Source organism: Podarcis erhardii, assembly GCF_964252035.2.
Source record: "Podarcis erhardii genome assembly, chromosome: 3".
In the NCBI taxonomy this organism is placed as follows: Eukaryota; Metazoa; Chordata; class Lepidosauria; order Squamata; family Lacertidae; genus Podarcis; species Podarcis erhardii.
The window spans coordinates 38,203,804-38,231,561 of record NC_138507.1 but is presented as its reverse complement, the minus strand read 5'-3'; the positions used below and the strand labels follow the sequence as shown (position 1 = coordinate 38,231,561).

General features: G+C 40.7%; 1 protein-coding gene and 1 long non-coding RNA gene across 51 annotated transcripts in view; one reads left to right on the top strand and one right to left on the bottom strand.

The window, feature by feature from the left end:
- The first annotated feature begins 389 nt into the window (after positions 1–389).
- LOC309339429 lies at positions 390–27,758 on the top strand. The gene is made up of 3 exons (XR_014155340.1): positions 390–462; positions 25,174–25,451; positions 26,630–27,758. It is a non-coding gene; the product is annotated as an uncharacterized lncRNA (long non-coding RNA).
- Positions 1,259–27,758, bottom strand: part of RIMS1 (regulating synaptic membrane exocytosis 1) — a 241,493-nt gene continuing 214,993 nt past the window's right edge. For all 50 annotated transcript variants that reach the window (XM_081856705.1, XM_081856738.1, XM_081856722.1 and 47 more), the window contains 5 exons: positions 10,088–10,229; positions 9,390–9,502; positions 6,435–6,536; positions 4,514–4,653; positions 1,259–3,617 (listed from right to left, as the gene is read on the bottom strand). In XM_081856705.1, the coding sequence (XP_081712831.1) occupies positions 3,399–3,617; positions 4,514–4,653; positions 6,435–6,536; positions 9,390–9,502; positions 10,088–10,229 (716 nt within the window). In that variant the 3' untranslated portion in view covers positions 1,259–3,398. The remainder of the gene's footprint in view (positions 3,618–4,513; positions 4,654–6,434; positions 6,537–9,389; positions 9,503–10,087; positions 10,230–27,758) is intronic.

Sequence of the window (27,758 nt, the reverse complement as noted above, 5' to 3'; positions counted from 1 at the left end):
GGGGAAGAGGACAGGGAGGGAAAGTTCCATTGTGCAGCCTTGAGCTAATGGAACTACTTTGCCTATAGATGCGAAGACTGCAATGTGTGGCAGCCTGGTTTCCTGTGTATTATATCTGTAGGAAGCCTTGTAGTGTGGTCATCTTGCACAGGTGGCTTGGCGAGCCTATGGGTCTTGAGGCACCGCCTCACTCTTCTGCCCTCTTCTCCCCTGGAATGGAGTCCCAGGCTGGGTATGTGGACAGGAGCAAGGCTTGATATGGCCATGGAAGGACAACTTTGTGTATCAGGATTCCAGACCCTCCAAGTGTCTCTCTTTTCCAGGGACAGTCCCGGATTTTCAGAAGCTCTCCCGGTTCCTTATTTGATATCAGAATGTCTCTTTTCCTTAGGACATCCTGATTTTCATCAGAGAAGTGTTGGAGGGTATGGATTTATGTGACCCCCTGAGCTAAGGAGATAAGTAAGTATACAATCTTTAGATGACATCTGCATGCAGCCCTGTATAGGGAAGCTTTTAAAAATGTTTTACTATGTTTTTATATATGTTGGAAGCCGCCCAGAGTGGCTGGGGCAACTCAGTCAGATAGGTGTGGGATCGATGATGATGATGATGTTGTTGATAATAATAATAATAATAATAATAATAGAATAGGATATCCCTATGATCACTGGAGAAATGTTGGACGATATGGGATTGAGTTCTACAGAGGGTGACTCCTATACCCCCAAGAGGAAATGCATTACCAATAGAGCTGCCATATTTCAAAAAGTGAAAATCTGGACACAAAAGTTGTTGAGCTATTTTTTAAAAAAGGAAATTCACCCCAAAATCAACACTTCTGACATGGGTTGCCCTACGCTTGGGTTTCCCCATACATTTTTACCGATTTTTGGAAATTCCGCCCGGACGCTATTTCTGACTGATGAATCCCAGATATGCGCTGGAAATTCTGGACGTATGGCAGCCCTAATTACCAAGAAAGAGACACATTTAAATTTGTGTGTGCTAATTTACATTAATAGACTATGCAAATTTATAATTTAAACATTGTGGAGACAACTGTGACTCAGTGAGATGTGTGCCTGCTCATTCTGCTGTCCAAGTGCTGAACGCTGATGAGCAATTTCAAGACCCCACCCTTTTCACGGTTCTTTATTTTAGCACAGAACGGTCGCCTGTGAAGAAGGGCACAGGCCATCCCCCCTTCAGCACAGGCAACTTTCACATATAACTGAACACAAAACAGCCACTACACTGAACATGTAAAGGAAATTTTATTAAACATGTCTACATAACATGAGTTGGAAGTTCATTTTAAAAGCACAGAGGAATGTTAAGACAAGTGGTCAAACTAGAAAGGTACTACCGAATTATAATTAAGTTTGTTTATTTATTTGGCCACTAAAAGACAGAACAGAATCTAGTAGTGCACCAGTGCTTCAGTTCTTCCTGCTCAGCAGGTCGAGCAGTAACCAATCTATGCTCCATGGAAACATGGGCAGAATAGTTCTGGCAATGTTTAAATAATCATCATCATAATAAATAGTTCACTTGGTGCAGGCAGTTATGTCTATGAAGGAAAACCTAATTGTGTACACAGTTTCTACATGTGTTACAGCCCCACAGTAGGAATCTACACCAAAATATTTATTAGAAGGAATTTGGTCCGTACTACGTCACGTTTTCCATAGGGTAAAAAATAAAGTCCATCTATAGACATTTAGCACCAGACTGACAGGCAGCCTGGCTAAAACCTGCAAAATGTCTATAAGAAAAAATGGATGGCTTAGATTTCTTGGTTACTTCATTAGAGTAATTACGAGCAAACTGTACAAGTACATGCAACACACAACCTGGCCTATGTGGAACTAACATACATTATTAAATAATCTCTTTTTGATTGTTTATTTTTTTCTCTCTCTTTTTTCTTTTCCTTTTTTTCTGTTTTTCTTTTCTTTTTATTACAAAAAACCCAAAAAACGTGCATGCAGCTTTGAACAGTTCCAAATCATGCTGCTCTATTTTGTGAGATCACAAAATCAATGGCCCATAAAAGGAGAGAACTTCTCAATGCACCTGCACACCTCGCAGCTTTTTAGCACATTTTACAGAAAAAACACAAGGTGGGGGGTTTCAAGACCAAGATAAAACCCAAATGAACGTTGTTGCTTTTTAACTGTACCTCCCCCCCTGCAAACCCCCAAAAGTAAGATATCTTTGTTTAAAAAAGTCAAGCATTGTGCTTGCATCAGTCTCAAAGAAATGTAAACTTAAATTCAATAAAAACGTTAGTTAAGTGCAGAGTATCTCAACTGGAATTTCCAGTGGGAAAACTAACAACTCAGACCATGCTCTAACCAGGGCAGACAAGTGTATCAAAAGTGACACATGTATCAGAGAAGCCTGGATTCAGCTGAAAAGTGTCAGATGCTCAACTCAATTCCTGGTCGACGTTTGGGAAGTTACACACTAGAACAGAAAGACTTTCCTCATTGGGTCCAGTAAGACGACCGCTTTACAAACATAATTGTCAATGTCAAAATGAAAAAAGCACAGCTGCTTTTTTTAAAAATCAAGTCTTCAGCAATAGTTGCAGATGCAAATTTCCTTCATGCAAAGTATTAATGAAACATACAAAAACCATGATGTATAATGCAAATATATTCACTTCCCCACCACCCCTCACAATGAAAAATTATGATAAACTCCTTAATAACAATAACATTAATAAAGCAAAACTGAACTAAACGTTGGTTGGTTTTACTCTGGTTCTCCACACGTGTTAAGATGGTGGACAACCAGAATGAAAGGATAGTGGGGTTTTTGTTGGCATCGTACAATAACTCTGGAAGGTGAACACTTTTAGAGATGCTTACAGAGATGTGCTTCAGCCCTTTTTGGTTTGGTTTAGAAAAAGAAAGGAAGGGTCTCTGTTAGCATCATGAAGACTTTTACAAAACTGGCAGGATAAATAACACAGCAAAACCAAGTGGAAATAACATATACAGAAAGAGAGCAAGGAGTTAACACTGTTTGTGGTTTTGGGATGGGGGTGGGGGTGGGGATGGGAATGGGAATCGTGGAGAGAACGAGCGGTTCCAGTTCAGTCTTAAAGGTCCCTCTTCATTATAATTATCATAAACCTCAGGGACATTTTGCTAGATGGATCGACTGTATTTTCATACATTGATTTGTTCGGTAAATTGAAGCCAACCTCATAACAAACAGACATATTTTTTTTGGATAAACTACTACAGGCAAAACTGAAGTGATGATTGTCTCTTTTCAAAAATAAATAAATAAATGCTCCTCATTGTTGTAAATAGCTTTGTTTCCCCCCATTGGTGATCCTGGGCGATAATGACTTTGTTGGAAAGCACCTGCTGTTGCGTCCACTAAGATCGAATGCAGGGAGGCCCAGTTGAGCTTTCCAGAGAGGACTGGGAAGCCCTGCGAGTCAGAGGAGTCAACGTTGGGTCCACCAAAGAGGAAGGTGGAAATAATTTATACCAGCCTATTACCACACTGGACAAATCAAGTTCTTCCAGCAGGATCTGTGCTACTCCCATGAAACATTTGTGATCCATTCGGCCGTAGTCTCCCCAGACTATCACCTGCAAGTAAGGACAACAAACAAAATCAATGTACACCCAAATAAATGCACTCCAGTTCCAGGTAGTGAGAAATTCCAAGGGCAGCACTATCACGTTCGGTTTCACTTGGATTGGTGAGCGTTAGGGACTCACATTATCATTGTGATGGTTTCTGTATTTACACATATACAGGCAGTCCACAGTAAGAGCAACTGCACTCCTTTAAACTGAAGGCATCGTTGCTAATCCTGCATCTCATCCCCAAACAAACCTTCAGCGATGCCACAGCTTCAGCCAACTCATAATAGAAGAAGAGTTTGGGTTTGATATCTCACTTTATCACTACCCTAAGGAGTCTCAAAGCAGCTAACAATCACTTTACCCTTCCTCCCCCACAACAAACACTGTGAGAGACTTCAGAGAAGTGTGACTAGCCCAAGGTCACCCAGCAGCTGCATGTGGAGGAGCAGGGAAGCGAACCCAGTTCACCAGATTATGAGTCCACTGCTCTTAACCACTACACCACACTGGCACCGCACCATTTGCCTCTTTGTTTCTGCAATCCTTAGCTGGAGGTGTGTCCCCCAAGTTCTAATGGGTTTCACATTCCAAAAGCTGGAGAGAGATTGGTAGCATTCAAGAGAAAAATCTCATGTCACTAATGAAACTTCAGCTGATCATCTCAGGGTATTAACATAACGAAGGATGGCCTTTCAGTAGCTGTAACAATATTCTCACGAAAACACTTGTGGAAAAGGGTATATTTTTCAGAGGGGAAACAGGAGGCAATTGGTAATATTATTGCAAGAGACGGTAAATTGAACAAAATCCTGGCTATGTCAGAGCATTTGAATTTCAGTTGCTTTCATACTACGGATGTTAATCAGAGGCTGAAATGAGCTGAAATAATTACTAACCTGAAGGACTTTGCCATGTGGACTTTCCTCAAAAACTAGTGTCTGTTGGTATAAAGGATCAAGGGTTTTCCTTGCAATCCTTGTCTTCTTCTTGGCTACACAAGCCCCATTTTCCAACAGATAAACTTTGACATACGGAGCTGTGAAGTACAAGTAATATTGGTTTTTAATCATTTAAACTAATAAGAAAAACATAAAAAGAAACATTACTGGTTCTTCTTTTAATAGCAAACAGAAGGGTGAAGGAAATGAAGAGAGGGACGTCTTTTTTGGGGGAGCAGAAAGCCATTTCCCCCCTTCTTTTTCTGATTTATAAATGCACAGGAACCCTTCTGTGGGCCATAACCCAGGAATGACTACAGAAACTGTCTTGGTAGAAGTTTCCCATTCCTTATTTGTTTGAAATGCACAGTACTTAAAACAACAACAACACCACAATAAAAAATTGCAACTATTTATAGAAGAAGGAATATGTAGGTGAAGGTCTTCTTATGGGTGTTTATTGCATTAGCACAGAAGAACTGAGCTGAAAAAATGAAATGTTTTCCCCAGAGAAGTGGCTGAAAATAGTAGTTTTCATTATCCCAGTGGTTCTGTTAGAGTTTTTGTGCTCCAAGCTAGGAAAATTACATCTTATTGACTTGTCTAAAGTACCGCTACACCAACTATGAAACTCTTTTTTTGTTTGCTTTCTTTTAGTCCTGCAAACTTCTTAGTGATGCAGAGTCCAAAGACTTTACTGTAGTCACAATGCAATGTGAATTCTTTGTAATCTGCTCCTGCTTTCAGTTTCAGCTAAAACTCCTGCTTAAAAACCTAAAATCACTATGTGTGTGTGTGTGTGTGTGTGTGTGTGTGTGTGTGTGTGTGTATATATAACTGCATACATAAGAGAGTTTAAAAATGCCATGTGTTAAATCTGGGCTGCATCAATAGGAGTATAGCATCTAGATCAAGGGAAGTAATAGTGCCACTGTATTCTGCTCTGGTCAGACCTCACCTGGAGTACTGTGTCCAGTTCTGGGCACCACAGTTCAAGAAAGACACTGAGAAACTGGAACGTATCCAGAGGAGGGCAACCAAAATGGTCAAAGGCCTGGAAACGATGCCTTATGAAGAACGGCTAAGGGAGCTGGGCATGTTTAGCCTGGAGAAGAGGAGGTTAAGGGGTGATATGATAGCCATGTTCAAATATATAAAAGGATGTCACATAGAGGAGGGAGAAAGGTTGTTTTCTGCTGCTCCAGAGAAGTGGACACGGAGCAATGGTTCCAAACTACAAGAAAGAAGATTCCACCTAAACATTAGGAAGAACTTCCTGACAGTAAGAGCTGTTCGACAGTGGAATTTGCTGCCAAGGAGTGTGGTGGAGTCTCCTTCTTTGGAGGTCTTTAAGCAGAGCCTTGACAACCATATGTCAGGAGTGCTCTGATGGTGTTTCCTGCTTGGCAGGGGGTTGGACTCGATGGCCCTTGTGGTCTCTTCCAACTCTATGATTCTATGATTCTATTCTAATGGTGCCTCCATTAGACCTGCGGAGTAGCAGGTGCTAGATTGTGAACTCTTAGGAGCAGGCTTCTGCATTTATGCCAAATTGATTTCAAATCTAATACAGATACCAACTGGATGAAACGGTGGCGGAGGAAGCTGACCAAATTTCCCTCCACTGAATCCAGATTTACCCTCCCAGTTTGGCTCTTCCTCCCCAGAACGTAAGGTGAGACCTGCAGCAGTGCAAGGTCTTTGTGCCATATTGTAGCTGCTTTTATTTTCAAGAAATGCCTGTGGCTGATGAGGAAATATAACACAAGGTTAAAAGTACATGCATTCCAGGCTATGAAAACCCTTACGTCATCCGAACAAGCCAAATTACTGCACACTTTCACATCTCTTGTCCATCGCCATGCACAACTTTTCTTACCTGGGGTAGATTTAGAACCAGGCTTCTGTGTCAGGCCTCGGGCTCTAATAACTTCTACTTCCAACTGGCCTTTCTTATCCACCATGCCAATCTGAATATCACCTAAAAGAGAATCAGGTGTGTGAGAGTGTTGTATTAACCAGCAAAACAATAATCTTCTAATGACTCACAGAAGGGTAAATAAGCCTTACACTCCCTCCTGAATTTTCACTGTTTGTTCCTATATTAAAATTTTCATCTTGGTCTTCCTATAATTTACCAGTTTATTGCTAATGCTTCATTTTAGATCCCCCCCCCCATTGCATTTTAAACTAAATAGCCCAGTGAAATAACATCAGTGGATGATGTGTGGCACACCATTTAGAATAAAAAAAACAACAACTCTCTGTTTCTTGCTGCTCAAGTTACATACTGTTTTGTTTAGGAATCTTTAACAAAGATTTTCTCTCTGGATGTATATATTTAAGTGCCTTGGCTAACACTGCCCCCCCATCCCCTAGTAGTGCAGTTTTCCCAGGTCTTGTGCTTGCTAGTTAAAACATCAACAGTATCAGCTGGATTTTTTTATGATCCTGTCCTATTAATACCCTGCTTCAGGAAAAAATAGGTAAAATCAGTTCATAGGAATAGTTCTGCAACCACAACCCAGAAAGTAGTGGTATTTCTTCAGATCTAGTCTTTGGTGCCTATCAGGCATCAGCAGAGGATGTTACTGTACAGACCTTTCCCATCTAGATAAGAGGTAATATCTCAGATGTATCTCAGGTATAATAGAAGCCTTCTAAAATGTTTCTCTTTAAAGGGGGAAATGTCTGTGCTGCTTTTCTAGGTTAGAAACTTCAGTGAATAAAGGCATCAGTGGGTGGAAATAGGAAATCACCCAAGGAAATCCCTTGATTTGTTTCCCTGCCTAAGCATTGGCTGAAAATTAGTAGGTTAAATGTGATCTCATATGTAATCTTATATTTGGTTTATAAGAATTTATAAGCAGCCAAATAGACTTCTATAACACACCTTATTTAGCTGGTTGACCAGAGTGTATCTATTATTATTATTTTGATTGGAGTACAGTCGTACCTTGGAAGTAGAACAGAATCCATTCCGGAAGTCCGTTCAACTTCCAAAACATTTGGAAACCAAAGCATGGCTTCTGCTTGGCTGCAGCAGCCAATCGGAAGCTGCGGAAGCCCCTTCGGACATTCGGCTTCCAAAAATAGTTCGCAAACCTGAACTGTCACTTCTGGGTTTGTAGTATTCGAGAACTGTTCAAAAACCAAGGTACGATTGTATATCTATCTGAATGAAGGAGAGAGACCTGCTGAGTTTTAAAAGAACTCATATGAGGTGGTCTATTTAGTAAGACTCCCGTCAGAGGGAGCCCCTGCTCTGGGTGGCCCTACATTTCAATGAAAAGCAGGGGATTGCTAGAGATGGGGACTTTTCAGTTGTGATATTCTCATTGGAGAATACTCTGCCTGGGACATTGGCTGACACCTACTTTGATGGGCTTTAAGCACCAGGTGAGCACCATTTTATTCTCTTTTAGTGGATGTTGGAATTAGTTTCTGCCATTCTGTTTTATTTCTGTTTCCCTGCTTAATCACAATTTTAAGGTGAAAAGGGTGGACCCAGAGATTCCTTGAGTGGCGTTCCACTGATGGAAATGGGTAAGGAAGGAAGGTAATTTTTGCCGATTTCCCTTTCCCTCTGCACTCCCTAAGAAAGGAGCCCCTTGTGTTCCCTAAAAATCTCCTCCAGAGGGCTGGAGGATCCTCTGCATGGGAGGTTGTGGGGGATGGTGGATGAGAGAAAGAGGGAACTGGCAAAATGTCCACCTTTTATTAGCAAAAATCACAGGATCAAAGGCCCTTCTGTTTGTGGAAGTGCCACTCTGGATCCAAGCCAGGTTAAGAAGAAGAAGAAAATGTTTTTTGTGTTCATCAGCTTGAAAACTTGCTGAAGGATGAAATAAAAATGTTTGAAATGGATTAGATATAAAAAGAAATGGAGGAGAAAGTGAAACCTAGAATGACTGAACAAGTTAGACAAGCAGTCTGTGACAGAGTGATAAAAGGAACTCAAAACAGCAGTATCAGTTTGAATAAAGAAGAGTTTGAAGAGTTTGGATTTGATATCCCGCTTTATCACTACCCGAAGGAGTCTCAAAGCGGCTAACATTCTCCTTTCCCTTCCTCCCCCACAACAAACACTCTGTGAGGTGAGTGAGGCTGAGAGACTTCAAAGAAGTGTGACTAGCCCAAGGTCACCCAGCAGCTGCATGTGGAGGAGCGGAGACGCGAACCCGGTTCACCAGATTACGATTCTACCGCTCTTAACCACTACACTACCCTGGCTCATCAATAAAGTATTGATGTGTTCCTTTCTATGTAATTAGGTGGTATTCCAGGGTCAAAACTTCAAGAATATAACCCACTATGCTTAATGCAGATGACAAAGCACACAGTAACATACTGAGGTAAAGTCAGCCAACCCCAGGTCTCTCAAATGCTAATACCCAGAACATCTACAATATTTGGTATTCTTTAGAAAATAGGTATCATTGTTCCCTCACAGTATGATGGCAGTCATTTAGCAGATAATGAAGAGGTGAAACTGGGACAGGTTTTTAAACTGTTTCACTAGATTTGGATATAATAAAAATACTTACATACAAACTCTTTCCCCTTAACAGTATTTTTTGTTATTTTATCATTCCCATTAGTCCCTGCTAGTATGGCCAGTGGTCAGGGCTGATGGGCTCCCTTCCAATTCTACAATTCTATATTCCATGTGGATGTTGTGAAATTATGCACACTTGGTATGTACTAAATCCACCTTAAACTGATGTGTGTTCACACCTTATTTTTATTTATTCAGAAAGATTTATAAACCATTTAATCAAAGAGCTCACTAAGTGGTGTATATTCTTATGAACAAAAACAAAGCTGATCTTACCCATGGCAGGAGTGGCTAAAGTTTGTCGACCTACTAGCTGCGCAGGTCCAAGTCCATCAAGGAAATCACTGAATTGACTGTCAGCACCGAGTCGGACTCCAGGAAATATTAGGCTGTGGCAAGACAAGCATAGCAGAACAATAGATTTTTGTGACTTATTATTTTGACACAGTCCTGCTTTACCAAACACACAGCCCAGCAGAATATGTAACTGGCAAATTAAATGAGAAACAAAATCACACACATGCAATATTCTTGAACCTTGAACTTATTAATTTTAGCAGCTCCTCAGAAGAATGTCATGATATTGGTACGGAACTTAGCGGCAAGGAGTACCAGCACATTTCTTTCCAGCTGAAGCTAAAATGTTTAGTTGGATGCAGTGTATTCTGGGTCTACACAACTGTAAAATACTGACAGTCCCTTACTAGAAATGAATAAGTGTTGCCACCATTTTGTTCCCTTCTGATCTATCTGGGCATTACTGCTACTAACTCTACTTCCCTTTCCTCCCCACCCCCATTACCTTTTCAACAACTTGTCTATCCCTGCCTCAACCTCTTGGTTGCAGCCTCAACAGTAGAAGGCCTGCTCAATGACTGACCATTTGGTACCCTCTAGCGGAGACCTGCCGCCAGCAAAGATGTTTGCCCAATGGGTGGCAGGAATGGCCCTGGTTGTAGCAAGCATCCACTTACTTTCCTTCTGAGCTGTAACTGTTGATGCTGCCGTCAGTCGATTCCCGACTTGGCTGCCGGACCATACGGCTTCTCATTTCTGCTGCCATACCAGTTTCTGTGCTTCTCTGTATCGTGCTTTTTAGCTTCTTGCTGCCCGTCTCTAAAAGAAAACAGGACAACAGTAGTAGCAGCAGTAGTAACAAGCTGAAAGTAGCAAAATGTTGTGATCATTCACATCGCTGTGGTTGGACTGAAGCTGAAATTCTATGCACTTACCTGGGAATAAGTTCCACTGAATTGAATATAACTTATTTAAGTCAATAACCTAGACCTTTTCAATCTGTGTCCCACTGAACTCTGGGGCTCCTTGGAAGTTTATCGGAGATCCCTCAGTTCAGTAGTGGTCAGCAAGCTTCTCTTAAAAAATTGCTTGCCCACCAGTACTAATCTTGACCTAAAAAGCATGACCACGGTGTTGTGTATGGTAAAAGATACTCTCTATTTTGTGGTACAACTGTGATGCCCAACAGCAGTCAGTGCCCAGCATGAAAAATATGATACATACCCCAGAATTTTGGCAATGCACAGGAGTTGCATAAGCTATAGTGGAAACCATGATGCACGTAATATTTCTAGAAGATAGAAAGCTTGAAAACGATTGGCTGAAATTAATTTCATCAATGTTCCTAAACATTCATATTCTAGCCCCACCCCCAGCTGGTATCTATGTTGCTCAGTGGCAAGCTTGCTGGTAGGCTATCATATTCTACCACGAATCATTGCTACATGAAGGAGGAGCCTCCATTGGAGTCCACCGCAAGGCAGCAGGCACAGGAGATGTTCAGCATCCAGCATACATCCACCTGTCTGCTCTGCATCGCTCTCTGTTTGTTCCCCACTCCCAGTAAGGGTTATGCCCTGCATGGGTTTTTGGTGATGGGTGTTGCCGTCTCAGCATGGGAGAAGGGAAAGAGATCTTCCTCTGTACTGGTAATGATTCACTTGAACTGATCAGCAGCAGAACACAAGACAAGACCACAGGTTAGCTGAACACCTAAACAGGTATTTTTCTTCTTTCAGTTGAAAACTTAACAACAAAAAGCAAATATAAACACCAGAAAACGTATGAGCTTAATATGCATTTCTACAAATGAAGGGATAACAACAGGTAAATAGATTATTCTTTTTTTTCTTTTTCTTTTTTTTTTTGCAAATCAATTTTTTTTCTTTTGATGACAGGCATGTGAAAAAGGTATTTCAGAATACGTGATAAAATGTCTCCCCATCTGAGCATGTCACTGGCAATGTAGATGTAATTTCATGTATACCTGCAGCAAATATTCACTCTGTTCATTTGGGTTCCATTGGGTTTCAAACAGAACTTTAATGTGTCAAGTTACAAATCTAGCTGTATGGTAGGCTTGTCACAGTTTGTTGAAAAGCATCTGCCAAGTATAAGAAGGTCATGAACTCTGGCTGCAGATATTCCTCCATCAATACTAGCTATTGACCTTGACAGTTTTAAGATAAAATCCCTGTTACAGAAGTTAGAATGCCATCAATTATACATAATTTGCTGAGCTTAAAAATTCTAAATAAAATAATTATTTTACCAGTACAATAAAATCCTAACAGAAATAAAAAAATCAGTTATTATGTCAAGAAGCCCCCCCCCCATCTACCCTGATACTTCATTTGTTTCTCCTAGTTTCCTTAAAGCAAACAAGGCTGTTCTGTAAGTCACAAAAAGGGTAGGGTCTTCCAATAAGAAGCACATAATCTCTTGGATAGAACTGGTTGGTGATTTAAGCAAGAGTTTTCTCCTTGGCCTGTCAAACAAGGAATGTTTCAGAACATAATTATATTCTCTGTTTGATTCAGATTACAGAGTTTTTTGGGATACAGGAACCCATTTAAATCTGCCATATAACATGGCAGATGGCATAGGCTGTAGGTGTTCTTCAGCGAAGGAAGGAATTGCAAGCCTTCAAAATATTTGGGTCTCTGGTGGTCATTTTAAAAGGGCAACACCAGCAGGAAATGGTTGATTGTTGTAGCAATGTCATATCACCTCCTGCTTGACCTCCAGAAAGCCTGTATCTTAGCTTTTTATCTAGACAGTCCCCAAATACTTTGGGCAAATTATATACTTGTGAAGGGTTATGAATCATACCATCACAATTTTCCATATGACTTGAAGACAAGTATACCTTTTTTAGTGGCCACATATTTGACATCTTGTACATTCATTTATGGAATCTAAACAATAAAAACAGATATCCTTGCTTTAACTGAGGGACAACCTACCCCAATCCAACCGGTGCTGGAGTAAATCCTAATAATGTTTGCAGATGTTTATTCAGTTCTGTTTCCAGCACTCTAATGCATGTCTCATTATCTTCTCAGATCTCTATACAAAAACATTACCCAGCACATCACAACCCACTGTTTCTATGAATGCAATGCTGTGCCCCAATGTCTTTGTGGTGACCATATTATTGTTGTGAAATGCTATAACTGCTTCAAAGAGCTGAAAGCAACTTGAGATGTGCTTTTCATCTCAGTACTTCCGTATGCCAATAAAATTGTAAATACAAGTCTAAAAGAAACTACAACTATATCCATAAATTTTATACACACACACAGAGAGAGAGAGAGAGAGAGATGATAGATAGATATAATTTGCAGATCTAATCCATCTATGTATGTAGAAATCAGAACTTAAATAAGATTATGGCTAAACAAAAAATTTCTCCTAAGCCTCTAATTTTACCAGTATTTCACCAACGAACTACATGATGTTCACAATGTTATTCTAGTTTTTTGAAGCAGCATTATTTCATTTAAATAAACTTAGGCCCTTCAGTTCCCTGTAAATGGTTAATCACTGGATTGTATGGGCTATCAAATGAATAATCAGCCTATGAATTATTTCTGTATACACACACAATGGCATAGATGGGGGAAAGGCTGACACACATACATACATGGATGATCAGGCAAAAAACACTAAGAATCACAGGTGGGGAGAGTGCCAGTGCAATCTGATTGTGCATTCTTTCCATTGGCCTCTGGTTGGCCACTGTGAGAACAGGATGCTGGACTAGACAGGCTTTTGCTCTGATCCAGGTGGGTTCTTTTGATGTTCTAAAGACTGATTAATATTCTAGAAGTATCATATATTTTTTTACTCTGCTCAATTACTACTTCTTCTAAAAAAAAATTCAAATCTATGTATAATTGTGATAATCTCATTTCAACAATATTGAATGTGAAAGTTGTTACATTATTATATGACTATTAAATTAGCAAACGTAAAAACACACCTGGAAAGCAGGAACACTAATCATATCCTGGGCATCTTGAGCTCCCTCCTCTGCCCCCAGCATCTTAAAAATATTCCTGGGATCAGCATGCATACACACACTGCACAGCCAGTCAGGTCCTACCAGTGGGTCACCAGAATTGGAAACGGTCATTGAGTCTTAATTAAGGGTTAGGTCCCTTTAATAAACAATGAGGCTCACTGATGCCAAAGAACTTTCATGGATGCAAGTAAAAGCTATGAACATGGAATAAACATTGATGAAGAAATTAGAAAAGTGTGGATCTCTAAAAGAAAAGGATGAAATGGCTCCCATGCACATTCTCCCATGGCAATTTTTCATGGTACTCAGATGTTAGACATGTTGCAATTAACAGTTGCATAAGAGATGATTTCAGATGAGTGGTGCCATTTGCGTATGTTCAGGAAGTACTGCAAAAAGCAGAGACCTTTCTGTCTAAATTAAAATCACCCCGCTGCAATATGTATAGGTTAGTGGTCCACATATATATTAAGTTTAACAATAGGGTTGTATAAGCATTTTTTGGCTATACAATCATGCCTTTTAGTAGAAAAATTATTATGCAAGACAGACTGAACATTACTCTCTTGAGCAGTGCAAACTGATGTAGAAACCAACCTCTGGGTGAAACATCACCTTTTAAAAAGTCAAGCTTAGCGATAATCTCTCTGTTCCCAAAATGTTTGTTTTAAAGTAATTTCAAAGTGAAACAGATGCCAGTATTTGTGGGCCAATACTTATATAAAGCATAATAAAAGCACTGTGAAACAAATGACCAGTAATTGTAGAACAAAAAGTTGCCATCATGATTCTCAAGGTTGATTCATAAAGCAGGTTTTTTTTAAAGAAGCTGAAAATGTTTTCTTTTTTTACATATTGCATGTTACTGTTTCATATACAAAGATACACATTGTTCACCTAATTTTCAAAATGATATACTGAATATTATACCACTTAGAATGACACATGTAGCCATTTAATATGTTACGCTCTTCAATCAACTGAACATTTACAACTAAAAACAAGAGTGAAATTGCCTATGATCAGGCTGTGGCTAATTCAGCACGGAATGTGAGCATTTCATAGCAAGTTTTCAGAACCTTGAGCTGCTTAATGATTTCGTCTTCACATTAAAAACATACTTTGAGAGAGATACCTAAGTCCTTGCTACATTTGTACATTAAAACACACATTGCAGATCAATTCCGTCAATAAACACAGAACACAAAACTTAAAATGCCGTGTGTGTGTGTGTAGCTTGCAGATCTGCTTGCAGAACATTCATTGCCCTGCTGTGCATCTGTAGATGAGGTGGGAAGTGTGGAGTTCAGTCTTTTCTTCTTCCCTTCCATTTACTTCAATGGGAAGGAGTTAACTACACCAGTCCCAAGGCTGGCACAGAGCTGTTCTGTTTCTGTGGGTGTGTTGGGGAAGTGAAGAGGCTTTAGGTTTGGCTTCATCCATACATGCCACTACACACCCTGTTTCCCTCTGAGCCACTGGTGGAACATCTATGCTTTCCACTGGTATGCCAAGGCATTTCTGATGGGGTAAGCACCACCTCACTAGCATACCTCCACCTCTGCTGGTGCAGATGTTCTACCCCACTGCCAATGCTAGTAAATACCAGTTGCTTGGACTCACAAGTGGCAAGTGTGCTGCGGCGGCGGCGGCGGCGGCGGCGGCGGCTGCACTCAGGCTCCTCTTGTTTCCATGGGCACTGAGTTGATCACTGTGAGAACAGGATGCCGGGCTAGATGGACCTTTGACTTTGTCTACCAGGGTTGTTCTTATGTTCTTAAGGTACACAGCCATCTTTACAGCCGAGTTAGGTTTCCTTTCTTAGGCTACAATCCAATGCCCATTTCCCCAGACCCTCTGCAGTTAACTGGTCTTTTTTTCTGAGCAAACATGAATGGAATTGCATTGTTAGGTTTGCTACAACAACAAAAAAGCCATCTTGTGTGTTCATTGGCCTCCAATGAGCCCAATAAGCTTCAAAAACTGTTCCAGTTCTTGACAGTGTGGAGAGAATGACTCCTGGTTCTCCTACCCAGAAGCATAACTGCACAGTGCTTTGTGAGTCGTCCCCTTACATGGCTGCTTCCAACATGCTCTCTCCTTCCTCTTGAAGAAGAAGAAGAAGAAGAGTTTGGATTTGATATCCCGCTTTATCACTACCCGAAGGAGTCTCAAAGCGGCTAACATTCTCCTTTCCCTTCCTCCCCCACAACAAACACTCTGTGAGGTGAGTGGGGCTGAGAGACTTCAGAGAAGTGTGACTAGGCCAAGGTCACCCAGCAGCTGCAGGTGGAGGAGCGGGGAATCGAACCCGGTTCACCAGATTACGAGTCCACCGCTCTTAACCACTACACCCCGCTGGCTTGAAAGTTCATCTGGTGGTCATTTCCTGCTTTCCACTGCACCTCATTGCCCACAAATGCTTCTAACTCTACTACAGTTGGCCCCATTTTAAGATCCCAGAGAGCCTTTTTTTTTAACAGTTTCATCCCCATCAGACTGCCATGACGCATTTCTTTTCTAAGACATCGTACTTATTTTTAAGCCTACGAGGGGACTGGAAATGTGAAAGGCACCTTTTCATTACTGCAATCCTTTTGAACTGCAGTCCTCCTTTTTTAAAAAAAATAATATTTATTCAAATTTTAAAGGTTACAAAAAGAAAAAAAAGAAAAAATAAAAATAAAAAAGACAGAAAAAATACAATAAATTAAAAAAGAACAAATCAAACCTTTACATAGCTTTCTTTCCTTTACTTATTTCCTTGACCTCCTCACACCTCCCATTTTTGTATTCTAATTCAAATTGTTATTTCAGCAAATCCTTCCAACCTTGTTTTTATCTTAATAATTTGTCTTAATATACTATAATTTTACGTTCTCTCTTTGACCAATTCATTTTTACTTAATCCTTTATGTAATTTCTGCCAAAACCACATAATTTTCTTTTTCCAACATCTTTCTAACAATCCTTAATTTTACAATATTTTTGAAGATAAACTTTAAATTTTTTCCAATATTCTTCCACTGACTCTTCTCCTTGGTCCCGGATTCTGCCGAACTGCAGTCCTCCTTAAGCAGGAGGCAAAATAACACGGTGTGGAAGAGGAATGCGGACAGGTGTGTGGTATGGAAGTGAGCAAGACCTGAGGAAGTGGGGGTGAGGAGCAGAAAAATGCAACAGAGATGTTTCAGGAGGGAAGGTGTAGGCACCAAATAGTGTGATCTGTAGAGAAATGTAAATAAATGGAACTTTATGAATTGGTAGCCCAATTCTCCATTTTGTAGAAGCTGGAATCAGCAGCTGGAATGGAAAAGGAAAACATACGGGAATGTCTGAAAACCCACCCACCATGTCTGCCCGAGCAGAGGTTATGGGCAGGAAAGAGGGGTTAACAGATGCCATCTCCCTCATTTTTCTTTGAAACAAAATACAGCAGGATTCTTCACTCTGCATAACTCTATGGAGTTGTCCCTGTGGACATGTGCAAATGTGGCCATTGAACAACAGCAAGCATTTCGCTTTTCTGAGGGCTTGAAAAATATATCTGGTCAATTTAGACAGAAGTAATTAAGATGGCACCTCTAAGTTGTTGTAAAAGAGAGGTGTAAATATTCTGTAGGCATTCTCTCTCTCTCTCTCTCTCTCTCTCTCTCTTGCGCGCGCTCTCTCTCTCTCTCTCTCTCCCTGCCACCCCTTAAAGAGAAAAGGGAACAGAAGGAAAGCTAAAGAGAGTGTGACTTTTGTGCAGAGATGTAAAGACTGTCTGGCTATAAACTGTTACGATGCCTTTTTCCAGATAATTTCCAGAACGAAACTAGCGCATGTTAATATTATGAAATTGGAAATGCGCCAACTATAGTTGCCAGTGAGTATTATAGGGAACTATGGTACTAAAACGGCATAGAAATAAATCAACGCATGGCTTTTTTGTTAGAGAGAGCAATAAGTAAACTAAATTGAAATAGCTTATATCCTGCTGCTTCATATACGTCAAAAGGCCATACACTACACACTCCCCCCTGGTGTAAATCTATGGTATCTCAATAGTAACTCTTCTCCTTTACCATACTGATGTATGAAGTGGGTCAAAAACAAATGACTACTGAAAGTACACTCTTGCACAAAGATGCAATGGTATTATTGGTTGTCCAGACAGGCATGTTTCAATTTTTTGGGAAAGAGCAGTTCAGAATTTGGAACATAGACTAAAGACGTGCTTACAAAGAAATTGTACCATATGCTTCACTCAAGGTTTCTTCGCATACATGGTAAAGAATAATGACATCAAGTGGGGAGAAGAAACCAATGAAACAGAGATGCAGTTATAGCTTAAGTATTGTTTTAATGCCTCTGAAAAACTTGCTTTCATTTTTTGCAAAGCAGGGAATGCAACATATACAATCGCCATCTACGTGTATCAGCCATCCAAAAATTAGTTTCATCAGTTATCATACCTTTCTATGTGATTCTAACTTTTATCTATTTTAGTTTAGCTGATCCCCTGTCACAAGATTCAATGACTTTACTAACTCCGTTAGTTTACCATGTCTGTGGCTTGAGATCAACACAGCACACCAATCCTGTTTTCACTTACCGTACGTTTGAGAAGCGGCAGGGTTGTATATAACATAACTTTTGAAATATTCCAAAGCAAAATGAATGAATACAGACTTACCTCTTAGGCATAAGCAAAGTTAAATCCTAGCTATGTTAGGAAGCCCTCAGCAGGAATTAAAACATGAGCTTTTGTTTAAGCAACTGAGTGGTAAATAATGTCTGGACTTCCTGCATAGTCTTTTGCTTAAACAGAAAAGAACACTTGGCATGAAAAACTGTCAGGATGGAATGATCCTGCGTAAAGACGCAAGTCTTTACACACACACACACACACACACACACACACACACACTATTAGGGGCATTGGAAGGGGTAAAAAACCCAAATTAATTCTCCATTTTGTAGAATGTTGCAGAGGAGTTTAGAAGCATCAGAAAAATCTATGGAAACCCAAACACACACAAAACCCTGAAATCCTTATACTTTTTTCATCAAGACTTTGGTCCCAGGATTCATTGCCCATCATTTTTTAAATATATATTTTTTCATCCATAGAGTCAAGAAAAGCAGCAAACATTAACTTTAGCACACTATTCCCAAGACTGTGAAAACGTTCACTATCAAATAGCTCCAGGACAGATATGAGTGATGTGCAGATTAACAATGGGTACATGGTCTTCTCTACCCATTTGACTTTCTGCTGCTGATCATCTCAATTATCCCATGTGAAAGTGGCCTCTAACCACTGGTAGCTGCCACTCACCCTGATGGGCAGCATCAATGTTAAAGGTCTCAAGCCCTGGCATCTCCAGGTAGTTCTGGAAAACATAACCCTCTGAAGCCCTAAAGAGTTGATTCCTGTCAGTTTAAACAATAATGATGGGCCAATGGTCTAACTGTATTAAGCATCTGCATATAATCCTGTGCTCTAAAAGCAGTCATGGATATCTTATCTTACATCCAGGTGGAAAGTTCAGTTTTACTGGAACTCTTGACCTAACAATAGGCCATATATCAGATGACAGCTATTTCCCCAAGTTCACTCAGTGCTGGGAGCTGACCAGCTGAAATTTCATTGTGCCTTTCGTTTCCAATTCTGCATTTTCACAATAATATCCATGTAATAATTCATAATATCCAATATTTTGAAATGTATTACCATTCAATTTCAGGCTACAATTCGGGATGCTTGTTTCTTTTAGCAGGTAATTATAGTTCTAACTTAAAAGGAGGGCGGAGAGAGACACTTGATGATTAGGGATAAAATATTTTGTCCCAACTTGACAAAAACCTTGATAGTCATCCTGCCTGCAGAATGCTTTGGGAAGAATGAGAACAGGATAACTACCCTCCATGCAATTGCCAAATTGGTGTCTAACAAAATGGTTGAGGGCTAATAAACAGAAGATTAATCCTGACAGAAGATTAATTGTCTGACCGAGACAGTGGTGTTCCAGCTGTTCTGGATAGTATTGCACTCCTCGCTAAAGGATCAGGTTCACAACCTGGGAGTGCTGATTTCTCACTGGCCCAAGTAGCCTCTGAGGCATGAAGCTTATTCCACTATTCAAGGCTAGTACATCCAAGGTTAGCCTTCCTCGTTAGAGATTGTGGGGACCAATTATCCATGACCTGGTACACTCCAGATTAATTACTACCTCTGAATTATGTGAGTGGCTGCCTTTCAAAGTATACTAGAAACTACTGCTAATCTAGATTATCAGATGCTGGGCTACAGCTAGCTGGGACAGTCCCTAGGAAACACATCTTGCCTGCCTTGAAACTGCTTCACAGTCCATTTCAAAGCACAATTCAAAGTGCTGTTGCTTACCTTTAAAGCCCCAAATGGCTTGAGACTTGAACACCTGAAGGCACCACAAAGAATTGCCCATGCATAAAGATCAAAGGCCCTTTTCTAGGTGCCGGTGTTGGTAGAAACTGGTGAGAGGTCAGGCTTTAAAATATTCTTCCTATATCATTCCCAACATCATTAGCCAATTAGAAATGCTTTCTGAAAAACCACATAGCCAGACCAGCTTCAATTGGCAATGTTCTACAAAGTGGAAGCCATCACTACAGCCCCATGAAGTCACAGTTCTCATATCTCTATTTATTTTTTGATTTCTATGTTTATTTGTTACACTCATAATATTTACTGCATTCTGTATATGCTTATATCACTTCTATATATTCATATTCTATATAGATGGCATCTGTATGCCACCACCTAAGATAAAACTTCTCTGGGTGGTTTATGATAATTTTTTAAAAATAAAAAACCTGAAATACAAAATTAAAAATTAAAAGTGTGTGTGTACTACATAAATACAACAAACTCTATACCATTTTTTTATTTTTTTAAAAATGGAGGCCCAGATTTCCTATTTAAAGGGTTTGGGTCACCAGAAAGGTTCTCACCTGCCACTGAAAATGACACCAGGCAAGCCTCCCTGGGAAGGCTATTCCATAAATGAGGTGCCACTACTGAAAAGGCTGCCTCTCCCTGGAGGTCGTCCACCAACTTCACTTCATTCAGTGGCTGCACTCAGTGGTTGCACTCAGTGGTAGGGCCTTGAGTAGGTACATAAGCGAGAAGGCAGTCTTTCAGGTTGCCTCGTTCCAAACCACTCAGGGATTTAAAGGTAGTAGACAGCACTTTAAATTGCCCCCTCCCCATAGAATGGGAGCAAGGCACAGAACCGCCTCTACTAGCAGTATGCTGATTATTTATCAAAGCTGGCTTGGGGTGAAATAAACGAAACTGCAGTATTCAACGAGAAACTACCTCTTGAACACCGGTAATGTCAAGGGACCACAGATTCGAAAACCAGCAGTGGGAGCCCACAGGAGCCACAGTAAACAGTAATCTCTACCCATCCTATTTCTGAAACAAGGATAAAGGGATGGTGCTCCACAGGAATTAAATAAGAGATCATTCATTGGGCAGTGGGGAATACACGTGATCTTTTAGAGGATTTTTTTTTCTGTAGCAGTTGACTGAAAATGCAATGGAGTAGAATCTTGCAGTACTATTTTTAAAGTGCCTCTCAGCCTCCGCCTCCTCCCGCAGCCCAAGAGAATTGCATAATAATGCTAACCCTGGAGGGCTGCTTATGGCTTTGCAGTCCCAAGTGGCTCTTGCTCTCGGTAACCTCTTTAGACCAAGTGTCGTTTTGTAGCTGTTACATAACCCCAGCTGCTCAACAAGTAAAAAATAGCAAGGCTGGGAGAAAACAAAGAGAGAGCACATGGTTCAGCCAAAGCTAAGCACTAAAACAAAACAAAACAAAACAAAAAAGTGCTTAACTTTCCTCCATTGCGATGAGCAGGATTTAAAGGTGTTTCCATTTGTTTGGATAATGTGTACATATGGAAACCATCCTTTCTCTAAAAGGCTTTGCGCCCGTCCAAACTGGGAGGTTTTTTTGTGGGTGTGTTCTGCAACGTATCATTGACACAATAATAATAGCACATTAGCGGTGGATTTACAATGTGTTATCCACACATCATTCTGCTTTATCGGTTGCTCTGCAATGTTTTCCCCGCTGCCCTTGCACTATTGCCATCTGGAGGAACGCTATTGCACTATAGCACGTAGCAAAACCAGGACAAAAAAACAATCCAAAACATTTGTGATATAAAAGTCCACCGAATTATTGCAGGAAGTTAAAACCGGCATCCATTGGACTCAAAGCAGTAGGACTGCTCTGAAACATTTAGAGGTGAAAGCAGTATTGGAAGCAGAATCACGTGTCACTGCCCCCATACACTAATGCAGTGGTGGAGGAAGTGTGGGCCGCCCCGGGTGTCATCACTGAGGGAGGGGGATGACAAAATGACAAAAATATGAGTTTTTTTAAAAAATTGGGCTCACGTAACTTTTTAGTTCAGTCAAGAAACATAATCAAACACGGCTGGCACCACACCAAGGGGGCCGGCAATTACCGCAGGGCCTGCAGCATGCCCGAGGCACGCATCTGTCCTGGGAGTGACGTGGTGACTTGAGTGCCTGCAGGCTCCGCGCTGCCTGAAACGGTAGGATGGGACTTGCGCCTACCCTCCACCTCTCCCTCCACCACCCTACAGCTGAGGGGGAGGCGGCGGAGAGGCTCTATGCAGCGCGCCTCGCCCCCATGAGCGGCTCGCCCCACCCCTGGCTGCAGGACACGCATGCTGCACCCAGCACCCGAGTGGCTAGCTACACAAATCACTAGGAATGCACAATAAAAAGAACGTTTTTAGGGGCTTGTTGTGCATTTCAGCCTCATATGCTTGGATTAATTCAGGGACAAGAGGTATGTCAGAAATATGGGGCCTCATCCCTGTTTTTTCTTTTCTTTTAATGCTGAAGCAGGAGCTGGGAGGGGAGGCACTGGCCAATGGGAGGGAGTGTGTTTCTCCCTTCAAATGTCCCCTTGGGCAGTTTTCAATGTTTTCTCCCCAGCCAGACTCTGAAACCAGAAGTGAACCTAGCAGGAAGAAAGTGGCCAAGGGTAGAGGGGAACATTTCCAGGAGAAACCTGAGGACTGCAGCAGGACCAAAGTCCCCTCCCCTCCCCTCTCACCATATGTTTGCTGGGATAAGACTTACTTTGGCCTGTGGGAGCTTCCTAGCTGTGGCATGTCCCCTACGGGGAGGATGAAAGAACCAAGAGGATGGGTTTCCTCCTGCATGAACATCACCCAGCTGCCAATACAACTACATCCGAGAACCCTGCCCTAAGGTCCCTTCCCTCCTGCACAGATCTGCCTGGCATGCTGAGATTAGGGTGTGCTTTCTCATTAAGATCCACTCATCCACCTGAAGGTGCTTCATCAACAACCTGTACCTGGCTGACGGTCCTCAACAAGTACAAGTTACTTGCAGTCCCCCAAAAGTACAGCACATGCTACCTCCAGAACGGTTTTCCAACCAAAGACAAGGCACCCACTGGAGGGCAAGGGGAGTGGCAGAGAAGGGGAGAATACAGAGAGCTAAGGATAAGCTGTTTGCTTTTTCTGCCTTACCCTCTTCCCGCACCATAAATCCATGTACGTACACATGAACACACACACACACAAACACATTATGCAGTATTTTAAAAATTGGCAAGTTGTTAAAATTGAACCATATATGTGCCATTACACCAAGAACGGGCACATTTCAACATAGCACTGGCCCTGCATCCCAAAGCAACTGAGTTGCAGCCTGAAAATGTAAGGCTCACCTGACGTAATTTATTTGTGAACCTGTTGCAATAAATTCAATTATTTAATGCTGCTGCTTCACATAAACAGCATACTTGCATTAGGGCCTGAGGGGTCATAGTCAAGTTATTGATTGAAGTCAAAGTAACCAAATTTATCCCCCACTCAAGAACACTGCCAGTTATCCAGCTCCCTCCTTGTTCAGTGTTATTAATTTTTCCTCCGCTCCCTGTCTCTAGCTATAAATATTTCTAGACTTCTGCATTAAATAGGCATCAGGGGGGAAATTGCTCCACATTGCAATGTCTAGTCTTTGCAACCAACAGACACCTGCAATGATCTTTTAGGAATATTTTTAACAGCATATGGGTTTACTTCCTCATGCATGCACACTTTATGTAATTCCCAAGATCCTAGCTGTCAATCTAAAAATACCAGCCTGAAACCAGCGTTCCTTCCTTTTCAAAGAACAGTTGACTGAGAAAGGTATTCGTAAGCTGCTTCCAGCACTGACTACACCTGGTTAGCATGTTTCCAAGTCTTATGTGGTGAAAAGGAAGAGTCCGAATGAGTGTCAGGAGTTCCCAGAGAAATCAATGGGGCCGTGCTTATATGTTGGATTTGATTACATTCAAGGGTTGTATTTTGGCATTGTTGTACTTGTGGTCTCAGAAAAGTAAACTCATCAGTTTGATAACATCTGAAGATCCAGACATTGGCCAGGATACAAAGAATTCAGCATTCATGTGCATACATTGGGAACCCCCAAGTCCCATTCTTTAAGTAGCAGCTGCTTGCATAAGCCAATCCCAAAACTCAGGAAAGTGTTTATCAAATTCATTGAATGAAGTGTGAGGAGCCGCTGTTGGGGAAAAGAAATATGAGAAGTCCTTTTGGGTGCATGCAAGCCACTTCTCACACTTACTGTCCTGAGCAAAGAAAGGCAATATGGTCTGGGAATGCCAGTAGAAGACTTGCTTCAGTGGACTGAGTGCCCCATTCTTCTTCTGGATTAATAACTATTCATGCCAGATGCCTATATTTTCTGAGAGAGAGTCAAGCCAGCAGTATTTTAAATTGCAGTTAGCACTCAAACTCTGTCAGTTATTTATAATGTGAAGGGGGTTTCCACGCATACAGAAAAGACAGTCTGTTCTTTCAACATGTATGCAAAAATGCAAACCAAGTTTAAAATAATTTGGAATAGAAGAAACCTTCAAAAATACAGCTTGAGACAGATTCTTTCAAACCCTGCAGACAGTCTGTTTAAATCCCATTGAAGTAAATAGGATTTAAACAATTCCACAGCAACATACAGGACTGCAACCTTACTTGTAGCAAAATCCAATTAATGTTACAGGGATTCATAAATATACTTGAGATGTGTTTTAGATCAAGTCCTTTCAGTTACTGAAGTAAATCCTTAAAATCCCCTAATCTTTTGCTCTAAATAATCCCTGGTCACATAATTAGTCCTGTTAAAAGGATTACAAGCATTCCGTGACATCCAGGTAACTGAAAAAAGCTAATTATTTTCAAATTCCTTCTAGTATTATCTGAGTGGTATTAGAATAAAACGGGGCTGGCCCCATTATTTAATATTAATTCACCATTCTAAAACCCCTGAGTGACTTGGCATGCTACGTCTTCAGTAGCTGCAAATTCCTAAGCCCACAGAATATACACATGAATTACATTCAAACCAAACACTGTATTGAAAGCTTCCATGTCACATTCTAAATTCATTGGTTGGAAGGCAAGAAAACCACATGTACGAGAGGAGAAATCTCTTCCTCAAGAAGAATTCTGAAATAGGGCTGACTTGCACAGGCAATTCATAAATCTATAACTTTAGGTGGCTCAAATGTAGACTGGGCAAGGGCAGAAAAATCCGAACAATGTGGTAAGGCTCTGTAAGCACAAAGTTACTTGCTTCTGTTCCCTATTTTATGTGCTCTCAGTTTTTTCTTTCTTTTACATAAACCATAGGAAACTGGGTTGAAACGGTGATCTCCAGGGATAGTTCTCCAGCATTGTAATACCAACAGCAAACTGTATCCACAATTTCTTCTTTCTTTTTTTTTTGAAAACCCCCCCAGAGAGACCCACCAACAGAATTGCACCTGTGTTTGGGATCTGCCATTGGAAAGCCCTGCGCAGAATTTAAAAGCACTTCTGCCATTTGTAGCATCTTGTCCTCAAATGCTCAGCAGCGTTGCACCAAATGATGCTACGATCTGCTTGCTGTTCCCGAGCAAGCTTCACAAGTTTGTGTTTAGTGCTGTCTTCCAAATATAGTCTCTGAAGGAAACAGTTCATTTCTCCCCTTGAGTGGAAGGGAACTGTTATCAATTTGTACTAGGATTCTGTTTTGTGCTGAGAATCCCCCACCTCCTGCCCACCCACCCCATCCAAGAAAACAGTCAATCTAGTCTAAAGGTGTACTGGAAAGGAACCTTCCCTCTGAAATCACTTCAGGGCTACAAACACACACACCCCAATACCACATTATGTACAAAGGGCAAAATAAGAGTTGTGCAGCTTCACTGTGAATCAGTCTCTTATTTCACTGGAGAAATTATATGGAACATTACCTGAGTAAATGATCTTTCCATAGGAAATAGCACAAACACATTATTTATAACAAAGCTAACAGTATGACTTCTTAGAAGGAAAACTGGATGGTGCTTAGCTCATTTGCCTGTCTTATTTCCAACTCACTTACAGGTGAGCCCAGTGGGTTTCAACAGAACTTGCTTCCAAACATGGGTACCACTGCAGTTTTTCATTGTTATTAATGCAACAATAACTTGAAACGTGTACCAAAAGCAGTTAAAGATGCATGAATTTTCTTAACACATATTATCCTGTTTCCAGTATCATACAATAGATTTTTTATGCACACTACAACCTCTATCATTATAATAATTATAAAATGATACTGTACATAGTTTAAAACTTTGGTTGAACATGCATTCTTATACACCTAAGTGTGCAGGTTAAAACAGCACTATGTCTTTATTCTTCATATGCCAGCCTAGAATGGTGAGGGAAAGTAGAAAGAGCAATGGAAATGGAAATGTTTGCTTCAGAAACTAGGCTGCAAGCATGTCTGTGTGTCTGTGTGTCTGTGTGTAAATATATATGGGGTTGCTAGAGTTTCAAGTGCATAGGTTTTGGATTAGGGTAATAAGACATATGCAAGGGTACTACATCGTCTAAGGTGAGTCTCCAGTTTCCTCATTAGTAGTAGCATTTGAGCATACAAATATTCCTTGATGGCACTTTAATGTGAGACTTCCTCCTTTTGCAAGCTCAACATAACAACCATTTTGCAAGATAAAGCCTGGCTCCGCCACTGCAAATATTTGGGAACATGAATTCAGTGCCTTTCATCTCAGCCCTTAATTCAGAACAGCAGAAATGTGGTTTACTTTGCTTACAGGTTCAGATATGATCGTGTATGAAAACGCTTAATTTTTGGACAGGCCACAGAAACATTCCTACTAACCTCTATTGCCACAGTTAAGAAGACATTTCAAGACGTAACCAGTGTCCCAAACCATCTAGGGGTAATTCTGCAGTATCACTAAGTGTTCCAAATAAAATGACTCTTGGTATACCAAAACACTAGCTCAGAAGTTTCTTATGAAATCTATTGATTGGTAAAACACAGAATTTATCTGGCAGGTTTATTTGAAAATCACAGGTGCATAAGGCACTGCATAGTATTAAACAGCTTTATTTCATTTAATCCTACTGATGCCAGGAAAGGGTGATGGAGTGGGTGGACTAGCGCTTAAAAATGAAATGGGGAAAACAAAAAATTAATGACACAAATCAGAAACATCTGACATACCTGCAGATTGTGAGTATCTTGATCAAGAGATTGAACCACTGTTGTAAGTCTAACTGAGATCTACTCTTACATCAACTATTTATTTGTAAAGCCATTTAAGGATGCCTGCTCTTGTCAGAATAAAGGGTAAGCCCCCTCACTGATTTTAACAGAACTTGTGAGCCAATATCTCTCTTCATTCCCTCTTTAGTAGCTCTGCTTTAGGCTATAGAGATTAGGCTTTTAAGATTTCTAAAGCAACAAGAAAGAACAGGGCCATTAAAAGCATGTAATGTAGCATCATGCGACAGTCTAATTAACTCACTTCACTAAGCCTATTTTTCAGGGTTTTAAAGGGAGGGGAATAAAGAAAGGAGTCAGCATTAGTTAATCTCAAAATCAATACCTTTCTTTTTCTGCTTTAACCCATTACAATATGATGCATTTTAAATTGTGTAGGTGTTGTGACTGGCTTCTTTCAGATCATGATTATAGATTGCAGGTGACAGAACCTAGTGTTGTGACATTTATCCCATAACACAGAAGAAGCCAATATGGTGCATTCCAGGTGTTGCTGGCCAGCTAACATCTTGGAGGGCACCACCTTGGCTGTCCCTGCTATTGTGTTTCTCTGATAGCACACACAAAAAGCCTTCCACACCTGGAAACAGTTTTTTCTGGACATCTAAACACTAATCTCGTTTTACATGTACACAGAGCCATGTTCTTACTGTCC